General features: G+C 41.5%; 1 protein-coding gene across 1 annotated transcript in view; it reads right to left on the bottom strand.

Annotated features, from left to right (window-relative positions):
- Nucleotides 1–22,741, bottom strand: part of LOC146688018 (polyamine-transporting ATPase 13A3-like) — a 30,599-nt gene extending 7,858 nt beyond the window's left edge. The window contains exons 1-21 of the mRNA XM_085438502.1: nt 22,251–22,741; nt 19,253–19,322; nt 11,576–11,749; nt 11,263–11,442; nt 11,075–11,145; nt 10,253–10,336; nt 10,063–10,132; nt 9,833–9,967; nt 9,664–9,736; nt 9,424–9,555; nt 5,891–6,058; nt 5,618–5,775; nt 5,356–5,544; nt 4,487–4,548; nt 3,133–3,283; nt 2,859–2,981; nt 2,751–2,768; nt 2,359–2,509; nt 2,078–2,198; nt 1,311–1,435; nt 1,053–1,216 (exon numbers count right to left, since the gene is read on the bottom strand). Of these exons, the coding sequence (XP_085294628.1) occupies nt 1,053–1,216; nt 1,311–1,435; nt 2,078–2,198; nt 2,359–2,509; nt 2,751–2,768; nt 2,859–2,981; nt 3,133–3,283; nt 4,487–4,548; nt 5,356–5,544; nt 5,618–5,775; nt 5,891–6,058; nt 9,424–9,555; nt 9,664–9,736; nt 9,833–9,967; nt 10,063–10,132; nt 10,253–10,336; nt 11,075–11,145; nt 11,263–11,442; nt 11,576–11,749; nt 19,253–19,322; nt 22,251–22,309 (2,478 nt within the window). The 5' untranslated portion in view covers nt 22,310–22,741. The remainder of the gene's footprint in view (nt 1–1,052; nt 1,217–1,310; nt 1,436–2,077; nt 2,199–2,358; nt 2,510–2,750; nt 2,769–2,858; nt 2,982–3,132; nt 3,284–4,486; nt 4,549–5,355; nt 5,545–5,617; nt 5,776–5,890; nt 6,059–9,423; nt 9,556–9,663; nt 9,737–9,832; nt 9,968–10,062; nt 10,133–10,252; nt 10,337–11,074; nt 11,146–11,262; nt 11,443–11,575; nt 11,750–19,252; nt 19,323–22,250) is intronic.
- Between the last annotated feature and the right edge of the window lie 1,783 nt (nt 22,742–24,524).

Genomic DNA, 24,524 nt, shown 5'->3' with positions numbered 1-24,524 from the left:
ATGGGCAAGGACTTCAGTCTCTAGATGTGCAAAGCTGGTAGAGACATACCCTAAAAGAAGACTGGCAGCTGTAATTGCAGCAAAAGGTGGTTCTACAAAGTATTGACTCAGGGGGCTGAATAATTACGCACACCCCACTTTTCAGTTATTTATTTGTAAAAAATGTTTGGTATCATGTATGATTTTCGCTCCACTTCTCACATGTACACCACTTTGTGTTGGTCTTTCACGTGGAATTCCAATAAAACTGATTCATGTTTGTGGCTGTAATGTGACAAAATGTGGAAAAGTTCAAGGGGGCCGAATACTTTTGCAAGCAGCTGTCTTTACACAGACAGAAAGGGCAGTTTTACTGGTCTAGACCACATAAGATGGGCTGTATGTAAATGAGTTTGATATTCCTGCCTTAAGATTTGAGGAAAGAGAAGAAGAAATAGCAGCAATCAACATATCTGATGGAGAGATCATTCAAACTTTAATGAAGCAGAGAAAGGAACAAAAGGCAGTCAACATCCAACGAAGAGCTCTGGAACATCCTTCAAGAAGTCTGGAGAACTACAAGGGCTGGCTCAAACCTTCTTCCTTTGTTTTCCTTTAGGGGTTTGAAGATGAAGGATAATTATATACCTTGTTTAAGATTCGGAATTTAAGAAAGCATGGTTTTATTTAATTATTCTATACCTATTTATGGTAAATGGCCTGTATTTGTATAGCGCTTTACTAGTCCCTAAGGCGCTTTACACATCCAGTCATCCACCCATTCACACACACTGGTGATGGCAAGCTACATTGTAGCCACAGCCACCCTGGGGCGCACTGACAGAGGCGAGGCTGCCGGACACTGGTGCCACCGGGCCCTCTGACCACCACCAGTAGGAAACGGGTCAAGTGTCTTGCCCAAGGACACAACAACCGATACTGTCCAAGCCGGGGCTCGAACCGGCAACCTTCCGATTACAAGGCGAACTCCCAACTCTTGAGCCACGATCGCCCACGATCAAACCTTCTTCCCAGTACCATCCACTAACCGGGGATTACTCGGTGGTTCTTACCTCGTTGTCCTTAACAGCCTGAGCTTGGTTTTCAGTGTAATGCCACGTGATACTCGCAGGCTGGAAATCTTTGGGAGGCCCAGCATCTGCTATTATGACCTTCTCGCATGGACGGACCATTCCACAGTCTCGAGCCACCGATATGGCCGTCAACATATTGTCGCCTATCAGAAGATACAGAGGAGAGGAGGGAAATGAGAGGCACAAACATTTGAATTTGCGTCGCAAATAAAAGACAAATTGACTGAGCTGCATTACCCGTGACCATCAATGTGCGTATGTTGGCTCGCTGTAATTCACATAAAACACCAGCAGTCTCTGGTTTGATTTTGTTCTGCATAATGATCAGACCGAGGAACTCCATGTTGGTCTCTATTACGTCCCTATGAGAGAAAAATCATAGACTTCTATAAATTGTGCTGCCATTTTTTAAGGAATCCACAAAAAGTCACATTTAGAGAAAAACAGATATCAGGATGAATCTGGGACACACGGTGACTTCTGACTTTTAGACATCATAAATCTGAGGTTATCGCTGCATCAAAGCAGTTTAAGAGCTCAGCTCACTTACATAACATTCTTCCTGTTTTTAAGTTTAGTTAATGATTTCCTACTTTTATCACACTGACCCCAAACACCCGGAAACAAACACTAATATGCTGCTGTACAGCGAGCACGTCTTTGAGCATAGAGTCACTTAATAAATCATTCATATTGCAGTCGCCTCAAACAGTTTTGTGCCTTTTGGCAGCACGACATTGTGGCAGATGACAAAACTGCTAGTCATTTCAAATACTTCCAATATAAAAGCTCTCAAACAAGCCTTCCTCCTCATGTTTCACTTAGCAAGGACATTTTCTGCCCTGCAATAGAAGGACTTTGAGCTAAGTTACTCTAAGAGCAGTTTCGAGCTTCTAAAAGCGTCATCAGCAAGATGAGAAACCACATTACAAGCATTTTCTTCAGGGTGGGAGTATCCACATGCACTGTGGGCAGTATTATCTGAGGATACGGGCGTACAGTACCTGCTGAGGCTCTGGACTTTGTGCCAGGAGAGTTTGGACTCTAGCTGACGATGTGCCAGGGCAATAACCCTGAAGCCCTGCCTGGAGTAGGCCTCCAGAGTCTCTGTGAACGTCTGTGGGACTAAACAGAAGGTCAGAGCTATGTTGGTGTGACCTTATTATATAACATGAGACAAGATAAGAAATGATTTTGTGGGACAGGGAGGACATATTTTATTCATTTGTATTTCTTTACAGCAAAGTCAAATTAAAAGGGAGGAAATAACCATCCCATGTCTGACTTGTGTGCTGTCTGCAGAGGCTGGCCACCACCTCCGGTGCCCCTTTTAAGAAGGCGTCCATGTGTTTTGCCCCAAGCCTCCTGACCACCACGCTCATCCTCTGCAGCGCCGAGGAGAAGGGGAACTGACGCACAATGCCCATCTCACAGGCCTGAGGAGCAAAAGTCACATGTTTGAACTGGGGGGGGGGGGGGGGGGGGGAATTGCTCCGATTCTAAAAATGTGTTGATTTATTCTCTTCATAACAAGTGATTCAAAGACAGTTTGACAGCTGCTTCCAGGCTTCATGCTAGGCTATAATTTTCAGTTAGCTACGTCAGATTTACAAGATTTAACACTGAGTAACAAAGTGAATACAAAAACATTGATGTTTTCATGAAGTGGCAACTTACAGATAATTCAGAAAGCTCCTGAAAAAGAAAAAAAAAACAAAATGTGTCATATTAGGAAAATCCGGCATTGATTTATAGTCATCAATGAACATACGGAGGTCACGGTACCATGCTCTGAGGTAGTGGATTGCTCTGATGGGCTTCAGGGGCGATGTGCTTTGGAGGGCGTACAACTGTGGGCATTATGGGATTGTGGAGCGCGGTTTCTTCCTCTGTGGGTTCTTCTAGGATCTAAAACAAAAACATCACCTTTCTGCCTTGAATCACTGAGTCAAGGCTGCTGTAAATAAAGGTATTTTTTTTTCCTGGAGCTTGGAGCTGGAGATTTCACTTACAGGCTATCAGTAACTAACCACGCTAAACACTCAAAATCTCTGCTTACCCAGCCTGTAGCGCTGAACATCTTGAGGTCCAAAGGGTCTCCAGAGAGCTCTCCTTCTATTTTGGTCAGTGAGTGGCAGGTTGCCATGCAGGCCACGAATGTAGTGTTTACAAGACTGACTTTAGCAGCCTCAGACTCAGGTGAACAAAAGCTGCAGTGAAGAGAGAAGGTCTGACTCAACGACTCGATTCTTTGTAGGTGCGAAAGAAGCAAATCGTGACTCTATATAACTCTGTGTGAAAACAACACAAAGTTTCTGTGACATTTCCAAATCTGTTAATAGAAGCCCTGATAGTAAAGGTCTAAATTTCTCTGTCCAGTGTTTCATAGAGGCAAAGTTAAAGACTGTACATAAAAGATGGAACTATTGGTTCACAGGCTACTAATGTAAGCGCGGACGTTGTTTGGTTGGTTTTCTGAAATCAGAAGAAATTAGCATCGAGTGGATTCAACCGAGAAACAGTCCTCAGGACGTTTACTGTAGCAACATGTTAGCCACACCCTAAAGCATACGCGGCTTTACTCCAAAGAAAGATTTTCTAAAAAAAAAAAAAAACAAAAACAAAAAAACAACAACAAAAAAAAAAACCAGACTTTTTATATATTTAACAAGATTTAAAATAATTGACTTTGCCCATAAACTCATCAACAAAAGATTTAGCAAGGTCAAAATCAAAAGTGAGTACGACTGTCACGACTGTGAGTACGAAAGCCTCAGACTTTCACGATCAGATACGCCCTCTGCTTGCCATCTACTATGTACAGTTTGGGGTGATCGTGGCTCAAGAGTTGGGCGTTCGCCTTGTAATTGAAAGGTTGCCGGTTTGAGCCCCGGCTTGGACAGTCTCGGTCGTTGTGTCCTTGGGCAAGACACTTCACCCGTTGCCTACTGGTGGTGGTCAGAGGGCCCGGTGGCGCCAGTGTCCGGCAGCCTCGCCTCTGTCAGTGCGCCCCAGGGCAGCTGTGGCTACAATGTAGCTTGCCATCACCAGTGTGTGAATGGGTGGGTGACTGGATGTGTAAAGCACTTTGGGGTCCTTAGGGACTAGTAAAGCGCTATATAAATACAGGCCATTTACCATTTTACAGTCTATGACCAAAGAAGACACAATTACTTTTCCTTCAGATGTGTCAGGACAAAATTATTAGAGAAACTGTTAGCGGACAGCAGTAAAATACAGATGCATTCTTTGTTATTCAATAAATCAACAAGCCGCTAAATGAAGCATTTTAAAGCTATGATGCAGTGATGCAATACCGTTTTGTATGTGCCGTCTTTATTTTGAGAGAACTTTACAGAGACTAGACAGTAAAGCACACGAATGGCAATAAACCCAAAGTTGCCACTTCCTACCTGCCATCCTCAGCCCTGTGAATGGCCCACAGGTCCAAACCGTCCTCGGTCAGAGTACCAGTCTGAGGGAAAACAAAAACTGCACATTATTACGAAGCTACCAACTCAGGCCTCGTACATCTCATCAGCAAGAGCAGGAAATCAATCTGAACAGCCCATAATTCTAGACAGTGGAACGGAACAAGACTAAGCAGCTTCCTCAAAGGACAAAACAAGGACAAAGATGTGACCCAGCATGTCTGTGTGGAAGCATTTAGCTGTTTAGTACATAATCTTTCTACCAACTGAGGTCAGTGTTAAAAATAAATAAATAAAACCAACAACAACAACCTTTAGCTCCTTTACAACCAAACAAACTATGAATAAAGTCTGTGTCTTTTTATTTTCAGAACTGATGAATTTGTTCCTTCTCTTAATGAATTATACAATCTAGAAAATGTTGGAAAATGCCTGGAAAAACAGACTTCACTGAATAATGAATCAAATTTATCAACTTTGAATGCTTTTCTCAAACTAACAACATTACAACCCGTTTCTCATTGTGCTCACTGGGTGCTCGTGATAACAAAAGGAAAATTACATGTCAAGCACAGCCTGCTTAGATACGTCTAAGTCCTTATAAACTTGTACAGCATCACTCTTTTGAGTGCATAAAGCTCGGTGCTATGAACAAACAGCATATTTGCACGACCACAGCTCTGCCTCGAGACATTTACGGTCATTAAATCATGCACTCACTCTCAAAAAAAGAACTTGTGCTTGAACTGGAAGTGGGTTTGAATGTGTTGAAAACCAATTTCCATGCATTTTGTCTGAGGACTGATTTCTGAGCTACTTCAGATCCTCAGCTTCTACATTTTCTAACTCACCTTGTCAAAGCAAACCACGTTAAGCTGACCGCACATGTTGATCCTCTGTGGACTGATGCAGAAGATGCCGACGCGCTTCAGACGCCGCTGTGCGTAAACGATGCCGGCCGTCATGGCGGCCGGTAAGGCCGGGGGCACGGTAATGGTCACGATGTCCAGAGATTCAGTAATGATGGTTTTAGCTGGGACCTGGAGAGAACAGACAGCAACTGTGATTCAGCTCACTGAAGACCTTCATAAGCCTCTTAAAGAGCAGTAATACCTTGTTCATGATGCTCAGGACGATGGTATAGATGAAGCCGATGCCTGCCACCCCAACAAGACACAACAGGAACAGGTATGCGTCGTGGTACAGCTTGAAGTCAGTGGGTTTAGGGTAAAGAATAGAACGCACAAGTTGGCCTTTCTCTGTGCTAAAGCCTGTGGAGACACACAAGTAATACTCTCTGATTATTTTCTTCCTTTTGAGGGTGCTCAGTCTAAAGCAGAAGCTAAACCACCACAGTGGGTCCCAGTCCGTCTCTCTCCAGTTTACCTGTTCTCACCACAACAGCTTTCACCAGTTCTCCGGTGTAGAAGCGGGTCTGGATGACGTGGGTACCACAGTAGAGGGTGTGTTTTTTATGCTCATCTATATTGTAGCTCCTGGCTCCTTCCTCGCCAGCACTGGGCAGACTGGTCTTGGTGACTGGCACACTCTCTCCTAAAAGAGATTTTTTTTATAATCAAAAGAAAATATCAAAAAGAACAGATGCAGAAATGAAGACCAGAACACCAGAATGGCTTTTACTGAAATATTGCAGAAGAATCCCAGCAAAATATTTATTCAATTAACCACCAGGGCATCACATATTGTGACCTACAGGAGGGGAAAAAACAAATGGTGCCAAAAACCATGGCTACCAGGACATCACAATATGTGGACAGGATCCAGCTTTCAACATACAGTCACGTGAAAAACAAAGTCTGCATTTCACCTTGTCTGGTGCATATCAGCACAGAGAGCTCAAACAAACTGTCAACCACGGCGGTAGAGGCATGATGATTCGGGTTTGTTTTACATCCACACGACCTGGCACCCTGCAGTTATTGAGTCGACCATAAACTCGTGATAAGTCAAATGTGATGTCATCTGTCTAACAACTAGTCATTGAACAGGACAACGATCCCAAACACAGCAGCAAATCTGCATCAAGATGTCTTAAAAAGAAGAGAATTGGGGTGTTGCGAATGCCTTGGCAAAGTCCAGACCGCAAACTTACTGAAATGCTGCGGCAGGACTTTAACAGGAGAACTGTGCATATCTCGATGCCCAAAAACGTTAAAAAGCTAAACACTGTGAAATAAGTGGCCCAAAATCCCCCATAATGATGTAAGACACACGTGTCATACATAAGTTATTGCTGCCAAAAGTGGTTCTACAGGCTAATGAATCATAGTGTATTCTTAGTTTTTCAAAGGACCATTTACAGTCATGTGAAAAACGTTCTTCACATGACTGTACTTAATTACATGGGATATTTACTTATGACAAATAGTCATAAAACAAAAACAACACCTAGCAATACAACGAGGCAGACATAAATAAAAGGAACAAACGTCAAATATAAAAATTCTATGATGTAAAAAATGTTATTATCAGATGATAGGCAAACAGATGACTGCCCTCACGCAGCTCCAGCTATTTCTTGACAATAACAATCTCTATGAGAAGTTCCAGTCTGGTTTTAGAGCTCGGCATAGCACAGAAACCGCCCTTCTGAGAGTTTTTAATGATTTGCTTTTAACTGTTGACTCTGGTTGTGCTGCTGTCTTAGTAACCCTGGACCTGACAGCAGCCTTCGACACTGTTGATCACAACATACTGCTATCCCGCCTTCAACATTGTGTTGGTTTAAAGGGCACTGTCTTAAAGTTTTTCCAGTCCTATTTGAATAATAGGAGTTTTTCTGTTCACCTTGGTGAACTGTCATCTCCCAGAGCTCCTTTAACCTGTGGCGTACCTCAGGGGTCCATACTAGGCCCCCTGTTGTTTATTCTGTACTTGCTCCCTCTGGGCGATGTGCTCCGTAAACATAATGTGTCCTTCCACATCTTTGCCGATGATATTCAGATCTACCTCCCTCTGAGGTTGAACTGCAATGTTTCTTTGCAGCCACTACTCTCCTGCTTGTCTGACATTAAGACTTGGATGACTCTTAACTTCTTACACCTTAATGAAAGCAAAACTGAAGTCATTGTGTTTGGGCTTCCTAAAGATCCCAACTTCTCTCTTGACTTTTTGGGACCCCTAACCTCCGATTGCACTTCTTCCATTAAGAGTCTTGGTGTTATTTTTGACAATGCTTTTAAACTTGATAAACAAATCAGCTCTGTAGTTAAGGGATCTTTTTATCATTTGCGGATTTTAGCCAAAGTCAAGTCTTACCTTTGCAGGAACGATCTAGAAAGAGTGGTCCATGCTTTTATTACTTCACGGCTAGACTACTGCAATTCCCTCTATGCTGGCCTAGATCGTTCCTGTCTACATCGCCTTCAACTGGTGCAGAACGCTGCCGCTCGCCTGTTGACCGGTTCAAAAAAAAGAGACCACATCACTCCGGTTCTCTGCTCTCTCCACTGGCTCCCAGTTGCCTTTAGGATTGATTTTAAAATCTTATTGCTGGCTTTTAAGGTTTTAAATGGCACTGCACCTTCTTACCTGTCAGAACTCCTTAGAACTTATCGCCCCAGGAGATCTTTGAGGTCAGCCGACCTGATGCTTTTAGATGTTCCCAGGTATAAATTAAAGACAAAGGGAGAGAGGGCGTTTGCTGTGGCTGCACCCAGACTGTGGAACAGTTTACCTCCTCACGTCAGACTCTCCAAAAGCCTAGAAACTTTTAAAACCGCTCTTAAAACTCACCTCTTTTCATTGGCTTTTAGAAAGGTTTAATTTATTTGTTTTATATATTTTTATTTTATTTTTATCAGCGAGGTGTTATTACGAAATTGTGTTCTATTGTATTTTTATCTGTATTTACTGTACAGCACTTTGGTCAGCCTTGGTTGTTTTTAAATGTGCTCTATAAATAAACTTGACTTGACTTGACTTTTAAAATGAGAACACTAGAGATGCAGAAAATAAAACATCTCAGAGCTCGCATCATTCCCATTCACATATAGGCAGGCTTCAGCGTCCACCTGGCTTCAAGTCACCTCGCTGGACAGCTTTGGAAAATGTGAAGAAGGAAGGCATTTTGAACTTTTGTAATTTTTCCAAACCATGAATCGTAGCGCTAATTAAAGACTGGACGATGCTTTTAGTTTACTCACTGGTTGGGGTGGAAAAAGTCCAATTTCAAAGTATATTACCGTGTTTTCCTTTAGTTGGTAAACAATAATGTGCAAATGTTAGAAGATGCTTGCCTTGGATCCAGGTACATCTGGGTCCATGTTTTCAGGACGAGCTTCTACGTTCTAATGTGACTACTGCAAAGCCCCGCCCACATGCTCTTAAAAACCTCCTGTTTGTGAACGCCAGCCAATCAGAGTAAAATTATCTTAAACTGAGCAAAGTGTGAGGTGCCTTAACAGCTTTCTAACTGAGAGCAAAAGGTCAGAGAAGGATATGATGTCCAAATCTATGGATTCATTCAAGGAAAGCAGATGAACTTTGCATAAGTTAGAGCCTGCTGAACTTGTTTTAAAGGACCAGTGATGATACAATAAAGTAATGTATGACAATGTGGGCAAAAAAAAAAAAAGAAGAAAAAAAAAATGTAATGATGACATAATAGCTCATCAGGTTATTCCCTGTAAAATGACAAATGTGACCTAAGTTCTTCTGAACTGTGGACGGGCAAAGAACGCCTCGCCGTGGCATAAGCTAATCAGTCCTTCAGCTAGACGAGCTAAAAATCAAAGCCAGCTTAATCTTTGATATATTGTAGCAGTGACGGAAGTACCAGCTGCCTCTCACGAACAGTCATAAAGTGTAAAGAGATAAGTGACGAGAGATAACCACTGATTCCTGGAAGAACGGTAGTAACTTTTCTCCACGGCGAGCGCGGCGAAGAGCAGTCTCACCTGTCAGCATGCTCTCGTTCACAATGCAGGTTCCGCAGACGAGCACTGCGTCGCACGGCATTATCATCCCATTCGCTGGAATGGCGATGACATCGCCGGGCACGAGCTCCGTTGACATGGCCTGTTCAATATCTGTGGTCAAGATCATGAAAGAAGACTTTGGATACACACTGTCTCTGTAGCCAGTCACAAGGCAAAGCAGCTATTAGCTGTGTGTCATGATCAGAGATGAAAACATGCCTTTATTCCCTCTGCACACAGAAACACGAACCACGCTGTGGGCTGCCACCATGTCGTGCAGCATGACGTATTGCTGAAAGGAGAAGAAAAACAGCTCTTGAAAGGCACCAGAACACAACTGCGTTGAAAACGGGTGACCGAGAGCAGAGCCGTCTCAGGCATGACCCACCTTTTTAATGGTGTACAGTGAGGTAGCGATAGAAATGATGGACATTAAAACAATGGCCGAGGCATAATAATAATAATCTTCAAAGCTCCAGAGAATAATGCTGAAGAGCTGGAAGATGTAAAATGGGTTCAAGACCTGAAAAAAAAAAAAAAAACATGCAAACAGGGGGAATTAGAAGAAATGATAGATGTGCTGTAAGAAAATATGTTATGCAAGAGCTTGAAACTCACCTCCTTTACCAGAAGCTTTAACAGAGAGGGCACTCTCACTGCAATCTCATTCTCCCCAAAAAACAGCCTCCTGATAAAGAAGAATCCAATTTGTCCATCATGAAAAATCCATCTGCTGCTTCTTCATTTTTTTTTTTTTAAATGAGCAAATAACTTAAGAAAACAGCCTGTAAGAAAGCCCAGCATGTACCTGTAGTCTTGTAATGTTTTAGAAAGCCCAGAGCTGTGCTCAGAGTGAAGGCTTGCACAGCTCACATTCACATCCTCCAGGCCTCTAGAAAATGAATACAATTCATGTCAACTGCAGCTGAGCAGAGCAACACACACACCGACCGGGCATAACATTATGAGCACTGACAGGTGAAGTGAATAACACTGATTATCTCTTCATCGTGGCAGCTGTGAGTGGGTGGGATGTATTAGGAAGCAAGTGAACATTTTGTCCTCAAAGGTGATGTGTTACAAGCTGGAAAATCTGGGAAGTGTGAAGATTTAAGAGTCTGACGAGGGCCAAATTGTGATGGCTGGGCAACTGAGTCAGAGCATCTCCAAAGCTGCAGCTATCGTGGGGCGTTCTCGGTCTGCAGGGGTCACTGCTTCATGTATGCAGGATGTGCAGGAGAAACAAGTCGGACCCATGGACACCCCACCTCCTAACTTACATGACCTAAAGGATCCATTGTTTGGTGGGGGCTGTTTTGGCAGCAAAAGGGGGACCAACACAATATTAGGCAGGTGGTCATAATGTTATGCCTTATCGGTGTGTATCTGATCATGCAGAACCTGGCAAAAACTATGCAATCAACAAAAAAACTATTCTGTTACACCTCCTCACGCTTTTACGTTTAAAGCATATATAATATATATAGCATATATAATTTATATATATATAAATTTATATATTCATATAATTTAACTGAATTTGTAAAAAAAAAAAAAAGCTGTAATACATGTAGCACATCAAATATTCTGAACACAAGACTACAGCACACATACTCAGTGGGATGCTTACTTGTATAATTCAAAGTTCTGCATCACATCATTCCAGTAGTATCGAGCGCTGTGGTGGACGAAATAGTGAACCTGAGAGGGGGAGAGGGGAGAATCCAAACACTTAGTCTGTGAAACAGATTTGTTTAAAATGGGTTAGTTAGAAAACTATCAAATGGTAACAGGAGACACGGCTTCATACTAAAGTACCTGAACCAGCTGCCTGTGAGAAAACTGTCCGTAGCAGTCTTCGTGTACAGCGCTGACACCAAGGTCTCCGTCTCCATTTGTTACCTGGCTTTCAGGCTGGGAAGCCAAACTGTCAAAGGGCTTCTTCCCAGGAGCCAACATCACATGCACTTTGGCTCGAAACCACTGTCTGAACTCATCCTGAGGTAACAATATAAAGCAGCACAGTTTTCCTGTTCGTGAGGCCACACCAAATTTATCAGACACAGTATGGAACAGTATGTGTGCCACAGAAATAAAATGCTTCATTTCAATATTAAACTACAGCACATACCGTTGTCCTGAGCAGCACTGTGTGTGCGTCCTTCAGCGTGGTGTGAGTACAGGTGCTCTTCACACCCCACTCAGGTAACCAGTAGAGGAGCAGCAGCAGGAGACCACCAGAGCAAATAACACCTGCGCCCACCAGGATCATCTTCCACAGACAGGGTCTGTAACCCGACACCTCCTGCACAGATACGCTAACATGTTAACATGGCTGCGTAGTTGTCTCTTGTCTGTAAAACACCTGGTAATATGCTGGATTCAAGGACTTATTTCAGCCACAGATTAATTAATAGACAAGTGATTCTCTACTAAGTATTTCCCAAAGCAGGTGGATGGTGTGCACTGGAATGCATCAGGAATGGCATCCTTCTTGCAATCCACCCTTTTATCTGTGATTGGGACCGGCACAAGGAGCTCGCTAGCTTGTGACCCCCCCCCCCTGAAGCTGGTGCCTCCCCCCAGTCTCAAACCAGGGATGGACGGACAAAACCTGCATTATTTCATCTAACTGAAACTGAATTTGAAATCAAAGATATTCAATGTGTAATAAATACTAAGAGAATTGGAAAAACATATTAGTGACTTATCCTAATCTGGAGTCTAACACCGATTTACATCTTATATGTTAATGCACAGCTAGCTAGAGGTGGGACTCAGTAGACAACCCACAATACAATATTACTGTGATTATTAACATTGTGTGACCTGCTGAGCACTGCAGTGACATATGTTGTTCAACTACAAATTATGTCCTCAAAGTTAAACTTTATCAGTATCTGTTTTGTTGCAATACAATAAAGTTACCTCACGTCAGTTATTTTTTGGCTGCAAAATGAGATCATCAAGCGTACCAACACTGTCCTTAAAACCTGCTTTAAATGTAAGACAGTCTGCTATCAGTCTGTGAATGAATGGTAATTACGTGCAATCTGTTTCTGATAATACACCAATTAACTGCGACAAATCACTGAAAAAAAAAAAAAAAAAGAACATCAATGCTGTCTACATAAAAAGAAATTCACATTTAACAGTAATTCATACACTCAACAAAAATATAAACGCAACACCTTTGTTACTGCTCCCATTCCCCATGGGATGGACGTAGAGACCTAAAATTCATTCCAGATACACAATATAACCATCCCTCCCAAACAGTGGTCACAAATCAGTCCAAATGTGTGGTAGTGGGCACATCTGCTATATTGAGATAATCCATCCCACCTCACAGGTGTGCCACATCAGGATGCTGATCTGACATCATGAGTAGTGCACAGGTGTACCTCAGACTGCCCACAACAAAAGGCCACCCTGGAATGTGCAGTTTTGTCTCACAGCAAAATGCCACAGATGCCACAAGCAATGAGGGAGCGTGCAATTGGCATGCTGACAGCAGGAATGTCAACCAGATCTGTCGCCCGTGCATTGAATGTTCATTTCTCAACCATAAGCCGTCTCCACAGGCGTTTCAGAGAATATGGCAGCACATCCAACCGGCCTCACAACCGCAGACCTCGTGTAACCACACCAGCCCAGGACCTCCACATCCAGCAGGTTCACCTCCAAGATCGTCTGAGACCAGCCACCCAGACAGCTGCTGGAACAATTGGTTTGCACAACCAAACAATTTCTGCACAAACTGTCAGAAACCGTCTCAGGGACGCTCAACTGCATGCCCGTCGTCCTCATCTGGGTCTTGACCTGACTCCAGCTCGTCGCCGTAACAGACTTGTGTGGGCAAATGCTCACATTCGATGGCGTCCACAGGCCACAATTGACAATCTGATAGACTCCATGCGACGATGTGTTGCACTGCATGAGGCAAATGGTGGTCACACCAGATACTGACAGGTTCTGGGTCCCCAGACCCCCAATAGCGCAAAAAAACTGCACATTCCAGGGTGGCCTTTTGTTGTGGGCAGTCTGAGGTACACCTGTGCACTACTCATGATGTCAGATCAGCATCCTGATGTGGCACACCTGTGAGGTGGGATGGATTATCTCAATATGGCAGATGTGCCCACTACCACACATTTGGACTGATTTGTGACCACTGTTTGGGAGGGATGGTTATATTGTGTATCTGGAATGAATTTTAGGTCTCTACGTCCATCCCATGGGGAATGGGAGCAGTAACAAAGGTGTTGCGTTTATATTTTTGTTGAGTGTATTTAATTATCAGAGTTTAAGTTTGTAGTTTTTCCATCGTATTTTAATTAATTTAACAAAAAATTTTTTGGTGTCTATATCGATACAATATCGCAACACAAAATGCAGCTATGCTGTATCAATTACCCCCCACCCCATTACTAGTTACCTTTTTTAAGAAGGATGCATACTTAATTGCTCCCAGTATAAAGAAATTGTTAATACTACCGTAATCATAGGGGTGGGAAATAACGAAGTACAAATACTTTTTAAGTGTACTTAAGTAGAAATTTCAGGTATCTATGGAAGCCCATTTCCGCAAGTAAAAAAAAAATAAATAAATAAATAAATAAATAAATAAATCCATAACTTGAAATTTTGAGTTATTTTTTAAAATTTCAACTTATTAACTCAAAATTTTGAGAAAAGTAACTCGAAATTTCAAGTTAGCTCTGCCAATCAGTAATCTATGTGAATGATGTCATTTCCTTGTTACCCGGAAGCTGAAACCTTCAGCTACAAATGCTACAGCTAAGCTACCAGTATTACATCCAGTCATGAATCCACAGATTGCTGAGTATTTTCAGCGTGGCTTCAAAAATGATGAAATCCTTGTGTTATTAGCTGAATCACATGGCGTTACTATCAGCAAACGTACTCGCGAAAGAGCCAATTTGTTGCGATCCGGTTATAGTGCGCGTTACTCTGCGCCATATGCTTCCAGGTAACAAGAAAGTGACCTCATTCACCTAGATTACTGATTGGCAGAGCTAACACGAAATTTCGAGAAAATAACTCGAAATTTTGACCTATGGATACTTGTTTTTGGGGGGGGGGGGGTTTAGTGGCGGAAACGGGCTTCCATAGGTATCTGTACTTTACTTGAGTTTTTTTTTTTTTTTTTTTAAAACAACTTTTTATTTTTACGCTCTACGTTTTTAAACAAATATCTGTACTTTCTAATCCTTATATTTTCAAAACAGACTCATTACCTTAGGTTTAAGGCATTTGAGGAGAGTTATTATTTCATGACTTTCAGATATCAAACCGACTTGAGCCTAAACAGTAACACATGAAAGGCCATCCTGTTCCAGTACTATTCGGCAAGTGATGTGCCATAAAAAGAGATTAAAGATGTAAAAAAAAAACTGCCTGGTAAAGTTAAAGGGATTAAAGTGAGGCGTGTTTTCTTTTTTTTTGGTACAGTACCAGAATGACTGCAGGTGTCCAGAAGTTGCAGTACTTCAGCATCTAGCTAGCCCCACGAAAGATGAGCGAGCATAAAGGCAGTAATGTTTTGTAAATGGCAGCTAATTTCAAATACAGCATTTCTATCAGAAAACACACAAACAGTTTGTGTGCAGTTTATCTGCTAACTAAAGGTCGAGCTGCTGGTTTTCACAAGGAGAGAAAAGAAAGAGAGCCAACTTCACTCAGAGATGGAGAAAGATGACAAAGACAGGAAAGGAAGAGAGGTTAGATTTAAAGGTAAGGATGGCTCATTGGTGTTTGACTAACTGGAAATGTAAATCTTACATGTAAGTCCCCTTTTTTAAATCAGATACTGGGTCTGTACATGTCACATTATGATGTTTTGCAGCAGGTTGCACAATATGAAAAACAAACTGAGGTAGACTAACTGTGCTATTTAAAGGATACACGAAAATCCTCTGCAAGTTAGCACAGGATAAACAGGTTTGTTTGCTGCACTGTGATGAGTTTAAAGTAAAGAACAGTGTGTGACCGGTGCACAGTGGCTAAGGTTTCATGGTCAGAGTTAGGTTACATGAAGGGTGGCAGAGATGATGATGCTGAGATCCATTCACTGAATTCACCTTCATACCAACTTTATAGTGTCTAATATAAAGACAGCATAAACTGTGTACTGTATCGAGGATGGAAATCAGTAACATCTGCTGACATCTGGTTGAATAAAGTTGTGTATTTTGAATTTATTGTGGTTGTGGTTAAATTCATATTCTATTAAACAGATTCAGGCTGACTACAATTAGAACTACAAAAATTTGCATTTCCTGCGAAAATGCTGTGTGGATGCCTTAATGCTGAAAAAAGCTGAAAAGGTTGAAAAGTTGCAAAAAGTTGCATGGCGGTGAAGAAACTGAAAATTCTGCTGAAAACAGGTGAAGAAGAAGAAATGTTTTGCTGAAAAGTGGTGAAAATCAAAAAATTCTACTGAAAGGGGTAAAGACGGAGAAATTTTTTCTGAAAAGTGTTGAAATTTTTTTTTTGCCGTGAGCAGGATTCGAACCTGGCCCTTCTGGTCTCACGGCAGCTACTCAGCTCACTGAGCCAAACTCATTCTCACAAAGAAGAGGTGGAGAGACTGACAATTCTGCTGAAATGAGCAGAAGCTGCTGAGATTTGTGCTGATAAGAGGTGAAAAGGCTAAAAATTTTGCTGAAAAGAGTTTAATGAGCAGAATTTCTGCAGAAAAGATGGAAAGAAGCAGAACGTTGCGCTGAAAAGAGGTGAATGAGCAGAATTTCTGCTGAAAAGTGTTAAAAAAAAAAAGTTTAACTGTTAACTGAAAGAAATGTTGCCATAAGCGGGATTTGAACCCGGGCCTCGCAGTCTGAGAACGGCTGCTCATCTCACTGAGCTAAAACACAGCTCAAACCGGCAAGGAAAAATCAGTGACCACACTGATAATGTGGAAGAAATGGGCAAAAAATAAAAATTAAACTGAAAACTTTGCATGAAACAGCTGGCAGAAAGGTTCTTCAAAGAGCTACTTTCTTACTCCGAGTACATTTCAGAGCCTGTACTTTTTTCACTTATACTTGAGTAAAGAAGTTGAATCAGTACTTCAACTTTTACTAGAGTATTTTTAAACAGTATCTGTACTTCTACTTAAATACAAAATCTCTGTACTTTTGCCACCTCTGCTAATCACTACATTCCTTTTGCATTACTCGCACTCTCACATAATTACCAGTTAACAACATAAGCTTTAGTTTCCAGTAGAGATGGACCAATCCGATATTATGTATCGGTATCGGTCCGATACTGACCTAAATTACTGGATCGGATATCGGAGAAAAATAAAAAATGTAATCCGATCCATTAAATATCACGAAAGCACCTCACAAAACTTGCAACACGCCGTAACTCACCTCAGAACGTTAGCACGTCGGAGCAGTATGCATCACGTGATAGAGCGGCTGTGGCATGCGGGACCTGTCGGTGGTCTAGATAGCATTTGGAGCTTCGCTAGCAACCCGGCATTTCATCTCCGACAAAGTTATCCCGAGAGAAGTAAAGCAAGTGTGTAAGTCCATCTCTGAATGTTTGTAAAGCATTCCTGCGTTAAGCTTAACAAGCGATATATGGAGCGACTGCCTCTTCTCGCTGCTACTTCAATCATGAAACTGCTTAACTATCAGCTGATCGGCTTTTCTGTCGCGAGTTCGTCTCTCTTGTTTGCTTTTGGCCCACTTTGCACCAGAAAGAGGAAACCAGCGGCTGAACAACAGCAGCACGTTTAAGCTTGATCAGCTGTTGTTAGAATGTATTTAATATTACTTTCTACTCGAGGATCTTTTTCTACGTAGCTGACGCTGGTAACTGTGCAGGGGCGCATCTAGCAAAGTTTAGCCAGGGGGGCCGATAGGGCATTAACAGGGAAAAGGGGGCACAAAGACATACTTTTCTTTCTTATTCTCATTTAAAATGTTGAGCTTTTAATTATTTAATATTTATCTGAATCTTACACCCAAAGTTTTAATCTGATGTAAAATGTATAGAAGTCCATTATTGTATATAGTAACTGTTAAGTCTAATATACCCTAGTAAGCTATAGTACTTTTTCCTTTGGGAAGGTACCATCTGTGCAGTCTGCAATTTTGTTGAAGAAAGATGTTGAATCTATTTAATATTTCTTGAAAAATAATTGATTTCTGTGCATTTTTTTTTTTTTCACACTGCATCAAATTAAGGTTGATTATGTCGATTAAGCATCATGAGGTGGAGCGTGAGGGGTGGTTCCCCATTTTTTATTTATTTATTTTTGTTGTTGCTGGGAGTTGGAACCCTATTAGTTAGGTTGCTTAATATTTATGCTAAGTACTCTTTAAAATACCAGAATAGGGAGGATGGTGTAGGTTTAAGTTTATTAGATTGATCAGTATTGCTGAACTATGAAATTTTTTTTTTTTTTGCATACAGGTTTAACAGAATAGCTTTAGTGTAGTTGTTGTTTTAAACTTGAGTATGAACTTGCAGCAAGATATTTAAAAAACAGTTTTGTTGATTAAAAAACACTATATTGGATTCATATCGATATCGGCAGATATCCAAACTTATGATATCGGTATCGTATCGGACATAAAAAAAGTGGTATCGTGCCATCTCTAGTTTCCAGTCACACACGCGCGCACACACACGCGCGCACACACACGCGCGCACACACACGCGCGCACACACACGCGCGCGCACACACGCGCGCGCACACACACACACACGCACACGATCCTTGAACACAAAGCAATAATGTAAACCAGCCCAAAGAATCTTGAAAGCGATCACTATGGTGATTCTACCTCAGAAACACGTACAGGTAGGAATGGATGCTACATTTATATTTCAAAAATAGCGATAATCACTGCTTTTGTTACCTGTTGAGGTTCAGGCGGCTGCTGGTTTTGGCGTAGGCAAACATTCAGCGTTAACACTCTGGGTTCTTAGCTAGCTCTGTGTTAGCATGCTGTCTAATGTTTGCAAGGAGCTGATGATGTCAGTATAATGCGACTGTTTCTGCATCGTGTTCTTGTTCCCTCATGCAAAGAAAAAAGGTAATGCCCAAATTTCCACTCTTTAAATGTTGTACACCACTCCGGTTTTCCAGCTCTCTGCACATTAACTGAAATCAGCTGACTGTAGCCCAGCAGACAAAAATGATACACAAAATATGCCGTTTTAGTTCTACCTGCCTGACGTGCAGATAACTGGAGAGCCTTTGTAATTTAAGTACCGGCATAATTCCAACTTTAATACAGTAATCACATTGCATTCAGTTAGTGCATTACCAAAAAACATGTTACTTTGTAGCGAGTTACAACTATCAGTATATTGGATTAATGCAATGGCCTGCCAAATAATACTGTCTGCTTAGTGGTTCAGACCATCCAAGTATTTATTGGTCTGTTACTGAACGCCAGTTAGCCATGTCCATGCGTTTTGCCCATAGTTTATGGCTTCCTAGTGTTAGGTGATAACTTAGCTCTCCACCCACATGTCTAAATATTATAACTTCTGGATCTAGTAAACCAACGGGCCAACAGTAACACAGTTGAGGCTTTAACACGCCAAGTCCACAGACCATTGGCTGATGTCCATCTGTAGTAAACACAACCTGCTTCCTTTAGAACAACAACAACAAAAAAAAACAAAAAACAGTTGTACCCATCTGACTGAAACTCACTCTTCTTTTACACAATACTTACACACACTGGTGCATTTACATGCCAAAAGTAGATGATATGAGAAAACCAAAAAGTGAAATAACTGAAATGATACTCACCATCTCATCCTCCAGGCCTGGGCTGATGAGCTTCACCTCGTTCGCCTTCATTTTCTCAGAAGTCCCGAAACTACGAAGAAATGCAAAAAAGTATAACTTGTCACCACTGTATACCCCGCAGGTGTGTCATCACTAGTGGAAGCTCTTCAGCTATCAAGGATCTCTTCAACTCTGTGTAGTCGATAAAGGTCCTTCAATAGCAGTCAAGGGCATAAAATGACTTCATTTTATAGTCTCTCAAGAGATAGCAACCTAAACTAATAATGAAGTCAGCCATTTATTATTTATTTATTTTTTCCTATTTGGCTTTTCATCATTGGAGATGAAAATAAAGTTAGATACAAGTCAAACAACATCACGACAAGGACAAAAATCTTATCCGTGAGATAACCGATGAGGTGTCTGTGTGGAAGAAAGATCTGTCACCGAACCCGCCTGAACTGAAAAATGCTCCAACGTATTCCAAGCCTCTTGTGATTCTTCTGCAAACATCTACCTTCATTAAGTCCTGACAGTTCATTCTTAATGTTGCCGATTTTCAAGTTTGCCGGAACAGTATTGTTGATGCACTCAATATGACTCGAAGCACTTTATACACTTGCTTTATTTATCTATCAAATCAATAATCAGGAATGTAATAAAAACAGACAGTGTGTAATCTGCACATCATAATCCTACTCACTCTGCATGACCCCAGTCCAAACACATCTGTTAATTACTTATAATAAATATAAGAATAGTATTAAGCAACAATCAGTGCATGATAGGCCGCAATATACACAGAAACCTTTGCACTATTGTTAAGTTCAAAAACAGTCACAGCTGCAGTTTTGTGTGCGTCATCCGCCTGACCTGGCCCATCAAGAGCTCCATGTCTGTAATACAGTACTTAATATTTAAAATGTACTTTTTCATTTAGCACTCTTTGCAATTTTGATTTAAAGGTTTAACATTAAAGTGCATTTTTTATTCCACGGAAAATTTTAATTAAAAAAAAAAAAAAAAAAAAAAAAAAAAAAAAAAAAAAAAAAAAGGAAAACAAATAGACCTCAGCTTTGATCAGCTCTGATCAGATGCATCTCAAAAACTCACAATATCTTTGGAAAAATTCAAAGTTTTCTCTCAGTTATTTAAGAAAGTGAAATTGTTACGTATTCTAGACTCGCTATACAGAAACTGCAATGTGATAACTCAGAGTTTACAGCTCAAAGAATTATTGAATGAAAAGTATTCAAAGATTTCATTTGGGGTTTGGGTGAATTATTATTTAAACAGTGTAAATACTGTGTACCTCTTGGTCTAATTCAGTACACGCAACCACAATCATGGGGAAGCCGGCTGACTTCCCAGTTGCCCAGATGATGATCATCGACATCCTCCACGAGCAGGGTGAACCACAGGAGGTCACAGCTGAAAAGGCTGGCTGTTCTCAGAGTGCGGTATAGAAGCACATCAACAGAAAGCTGACTGGAAGGGAAAAGGCGCACAAGCACCTTCAGCCTTAAGGTGACTGTGAAGAAAAGTTAATTCAAGAACTTGGGAGAGCTTCAAGAGGAGTGAACTTAGACTGGTGTCTGCATCTACAGCCACCGGGAACAGAGGTCCTCAGGAAAGGAGCGACGAGAGTCATAATAGGAAGCCACACCTGAACCAGGGATTCAGAAATGTCTTACCTGAGCTAACGAGAAAACGAACTGCTCAGCGGTCCAAAATCCTCTTTTAAAACAGAAGTAAATTTGGCATAGAGTCTGGATGAAGAGCAGAGAGGCAAAGAACCCGAGGTGTTTGTAATCCAGTGTAAAGTTTCTGCAGTCTGTGATCTGCTGGCATCAGTGGTGGTTGGTCCACTTTATTTTTTATCAGATTCAAGGTCAACACAGCCATCTACTATTAGAGCTTGATTGGCCAGCCAACTCACCTGATTCAAACACCACAAAGAATCTATAGAAGAAGGTGAGACAACCCAAAAACAAGGGGAGCTGGAGCCCACTATCAAAGCAACCTGGGCTTCAGTAACACCTCAGCACTGCCACAGACTGAACTCACACATGCACAAATTCATGGTAAAGGAGCAGAAACCAAGTAGAGTGCATAAATGAAGACGATAAGAGATGAGATTGGTCTCTTCCAGATTTGATAAGGATAGAAATCAAACTACACCCTTCATAGTTATCAGATCTGATATGAGACAATATCTTTTAGCTAAAGTTGTTAATTCCTCCAGTGGAGCTTGTGGACAACCAGCAGATGTGCATAAAAGCAGTTCTGTCCAAACACCTTACCAACAGCCTTTATATTGGCTTTTCCTTTAACTTTCCCTTTATCTGTATATAAAACCACTTTATCACCATTAAAAAGTCACTAAAAGTGAACACACGGTGCTTCTCTGTGCCAGGAAAACTTGTAGGGGCAGATATGAAATAAATAAAACTGAAACACTGCTGCACTCTGCAAGAATCTGACACTATGTAAGCAATGGCTTCCCAACAGCTTGATCTTAAATATATTGGAGTGTCCAAATCAAATCAAAGCCAGTCCTGAATGTGTAGCAGGGATTTAGCCGAGCTGTTCAAGTACACATGTGCAACATGACAGCTTAAACCCTTCAGCACATGCAGCCCACACAGACCCAGGTGTGTGAATCCTCTAAAAGGTGTCTCCACCACATGCCAGCCCCACTTGAGCCATATTTAACAAATCCGACAACCAAAGCGATAAACGCGCTGCTTTAAATGCGAAAATTTCAACTGTTGATGTTTGAGTGTAAGAGCAGAAAAAACACAGATTTCCACGGTTTTAATCACAGCCTATCGGGCATGATCAGTGGACGCAAAGCACTTTCCAGTCTCTCTAACTTTCACCAACATGGCTCAAAGTCGTCAAAAAGTTTCGCAAGCTGTCGCTAAACTGAGATTTGGCGCATTTTTTGCTGAAAGCGTCCAAAAACGTTACAATCATCGCGTAAACGAGCGTGGATTCATGCGAGCTGCCGACTTACCGATGCCTCCACTCTCTCTGCTGGATCAGATCAGCCCCTGCATGGTGGAGCTGCTGCATTAAAGTTTGCTTGGATGCCCTCTGCAGCCCGCAAACACTGCGGATCGTGCAGCGAGTGTCTGGAGAAACGCGCGGTGGACACAGCAAGAGATCCACGCTGCGAGGCGACCCGGACCGTCCCAAACCGGTCCATTTACAAGGAAGTGGGGAAAACAGGATGTGAGGTCACTGAAGGACACCGCTTTTGGGGCGAATTTCTGCAAGTTGCAACGAATCGTGTGCAAGGCTGACTCGCAGTATTCAGACTGGTTATTCGTGGTTTGATATTGGGGCACGTTTAGCCGTGAGGGTGGTGTTGTTTCAGGACGGAGGCCGCTAAGAAGTTTCACCAAGTTAACCTTTTATCTCTTTATTGCAGATGTTAAAAATAAAACACACAAAAAAAAACTTGGTTTTGTTTCAAAAATCTATTTCATCATCTTATCAAATCGTAATAAACGTTTTGACATGAAGTCAAAGGAGCTTGGAAAGAAGCTCCTTTGCTTGGAAATAGCTCCTTTGACTACGATGACCTGGATGACTGAGAACCTTCACAGACGTTTTGACATGAAATGACGTTACATGAGTGCCAACAAGGCGGGCTTCTTTCATGAGTTTTTATATATTTATAAGATGAACGGTTTAAAGTGCAAAATATGACAACTGAAAGCTAAATAGCCAATTAAAATTTAGGTCAAAGCACAAAATGATAAAAAAGTAAACTCCAAATTAAATCCTTATCTGGACAGGTTTTAGTTTAAGTTTAATAATAGCTGAACAGTCTTAGTCTGTTGTCTTGAATATATCTACATATGATTCTGCAGATTTGTAGTACTGCAAGCTTTCCATTTGTAGTCTGGCACATGTTGTGCAATGTCATTTTTCACTGTGCCACAGCAGTCTGTCCCAGCACCAAGCAAAGTGCAAGCTAGGCACAGCTCAGTCATGTAGCTTGTTGCGGGTCAGCAATGTGTGTAAACAGCTTAAATTTGTTAGTGTTACTCCAAAAAGCTCTGCAGATCTACTAAAGCTCTGCCTGCTTTGCTCTATTCTTCCCTCAGAATGCCGAACCCAGCAGCGAGCACAGCGCTTGTTAAAACCTGCAAAAGTCATCAGATCATCAGAAGGACGCACAGAACGATTGTCTAAAACAAAGTCGGTCCATAGTGAGCACCAAGTGCAAAATGATGTCATTTTGAGTTTTATGGGAGTTTTATGTTTTAAAAGCGTTGGAACAGGGCAACAAGAGGCTAAAAGATTAAGCGGTACTAAAAAGAAACACCTGGAGGAACAATTTAAAATGAATTGTGTTAATCAGCAGCAGGTCAGTAACGTGATTTGGTTTAAAAAGAGTATCTTAGAGAGGCAGAAGTTCTCAGACGTAAAGACGGGCAGAGGTTCACCGTTCTGAAATTCTCTATTCTTTAAATATCTCATCATCTACAGTACATAATATCTTCAAAATAATCTGGAGAAATCTGTGTGTGTGCAAACTATAATACACCATCTGCGAATGGACCTCAGGCGGCACTACTGTCGTCTTCTCTCAGCTAAGTTCAGCTCTGATGGTATGGGGGTGCATTAGTGCTCTGGAACTGCCAGATTGCACATCAGGAAAAGCACCATCAATGCTGAAAGCTATATACAGGTATTAGAGCAACATATGCTCCAATCCAGAAGACGTGTTTTTCAGGGAAAGTCTTGCATACTTAAGCAGGATAATGTTAAAGCGCGTGCTGCATCTATTACAGCAGCGCAGCTCCATAGTGACGATCTGGACTGGCCTGTTGAGCAGCTACAATCACCGAGACAACAATAGGACGACATTCTTCTCCCAAATTCAGCAGCTGGTCTCCTCAGTTCCCAGATGTTTATGCGCTGTTGCTTAAAGAAGACGGGATGCTACACAGTGGTAAACACGAGCATGTCACGTTGCTGCCGTCAAACTCAAACAGATTTTTCTTTCTTAAAATGATAAATGTCTTCAGTTTAAATATTTGACAGGTTTTCTATGTTCTTTTTCTGTGTTGTTATTTGGCAATATATAAAAATAAAAATGAACTGAATTGTTCTACTCTGAATAAAATATAGATTTACGAGATTTGAAAATCACTGGATTTTATTTTTTTGCTTACATTTTACACAGTGGCCCAACTTTTTTGGTACTGGAATTGAATTAGGTACATTATTCTTTACATACTTTTCATGTCGGTGTAGAAAATCTAACCCAAAGTGA

This window comes from Copadichromis virginalis, linkage group LG18, assembly GCF_057382275.1.
Source record: "Copadichromis virginalis isolate Kocher_CV1m ecotype Utaka linkage group LG18, C_Virginalis_male_GT1.1, whole genome shotgun sequence".
Taxonomy (NCBI): Eukaryota; Metazoa; Chordata; class Actinopteri; order Cichliformes; family Cichlidae; genus Copadichromis; species Copadichromis virginalis.
This window is presented reverse-complemented; position numbering and strand designations above follow the sequence as displayed.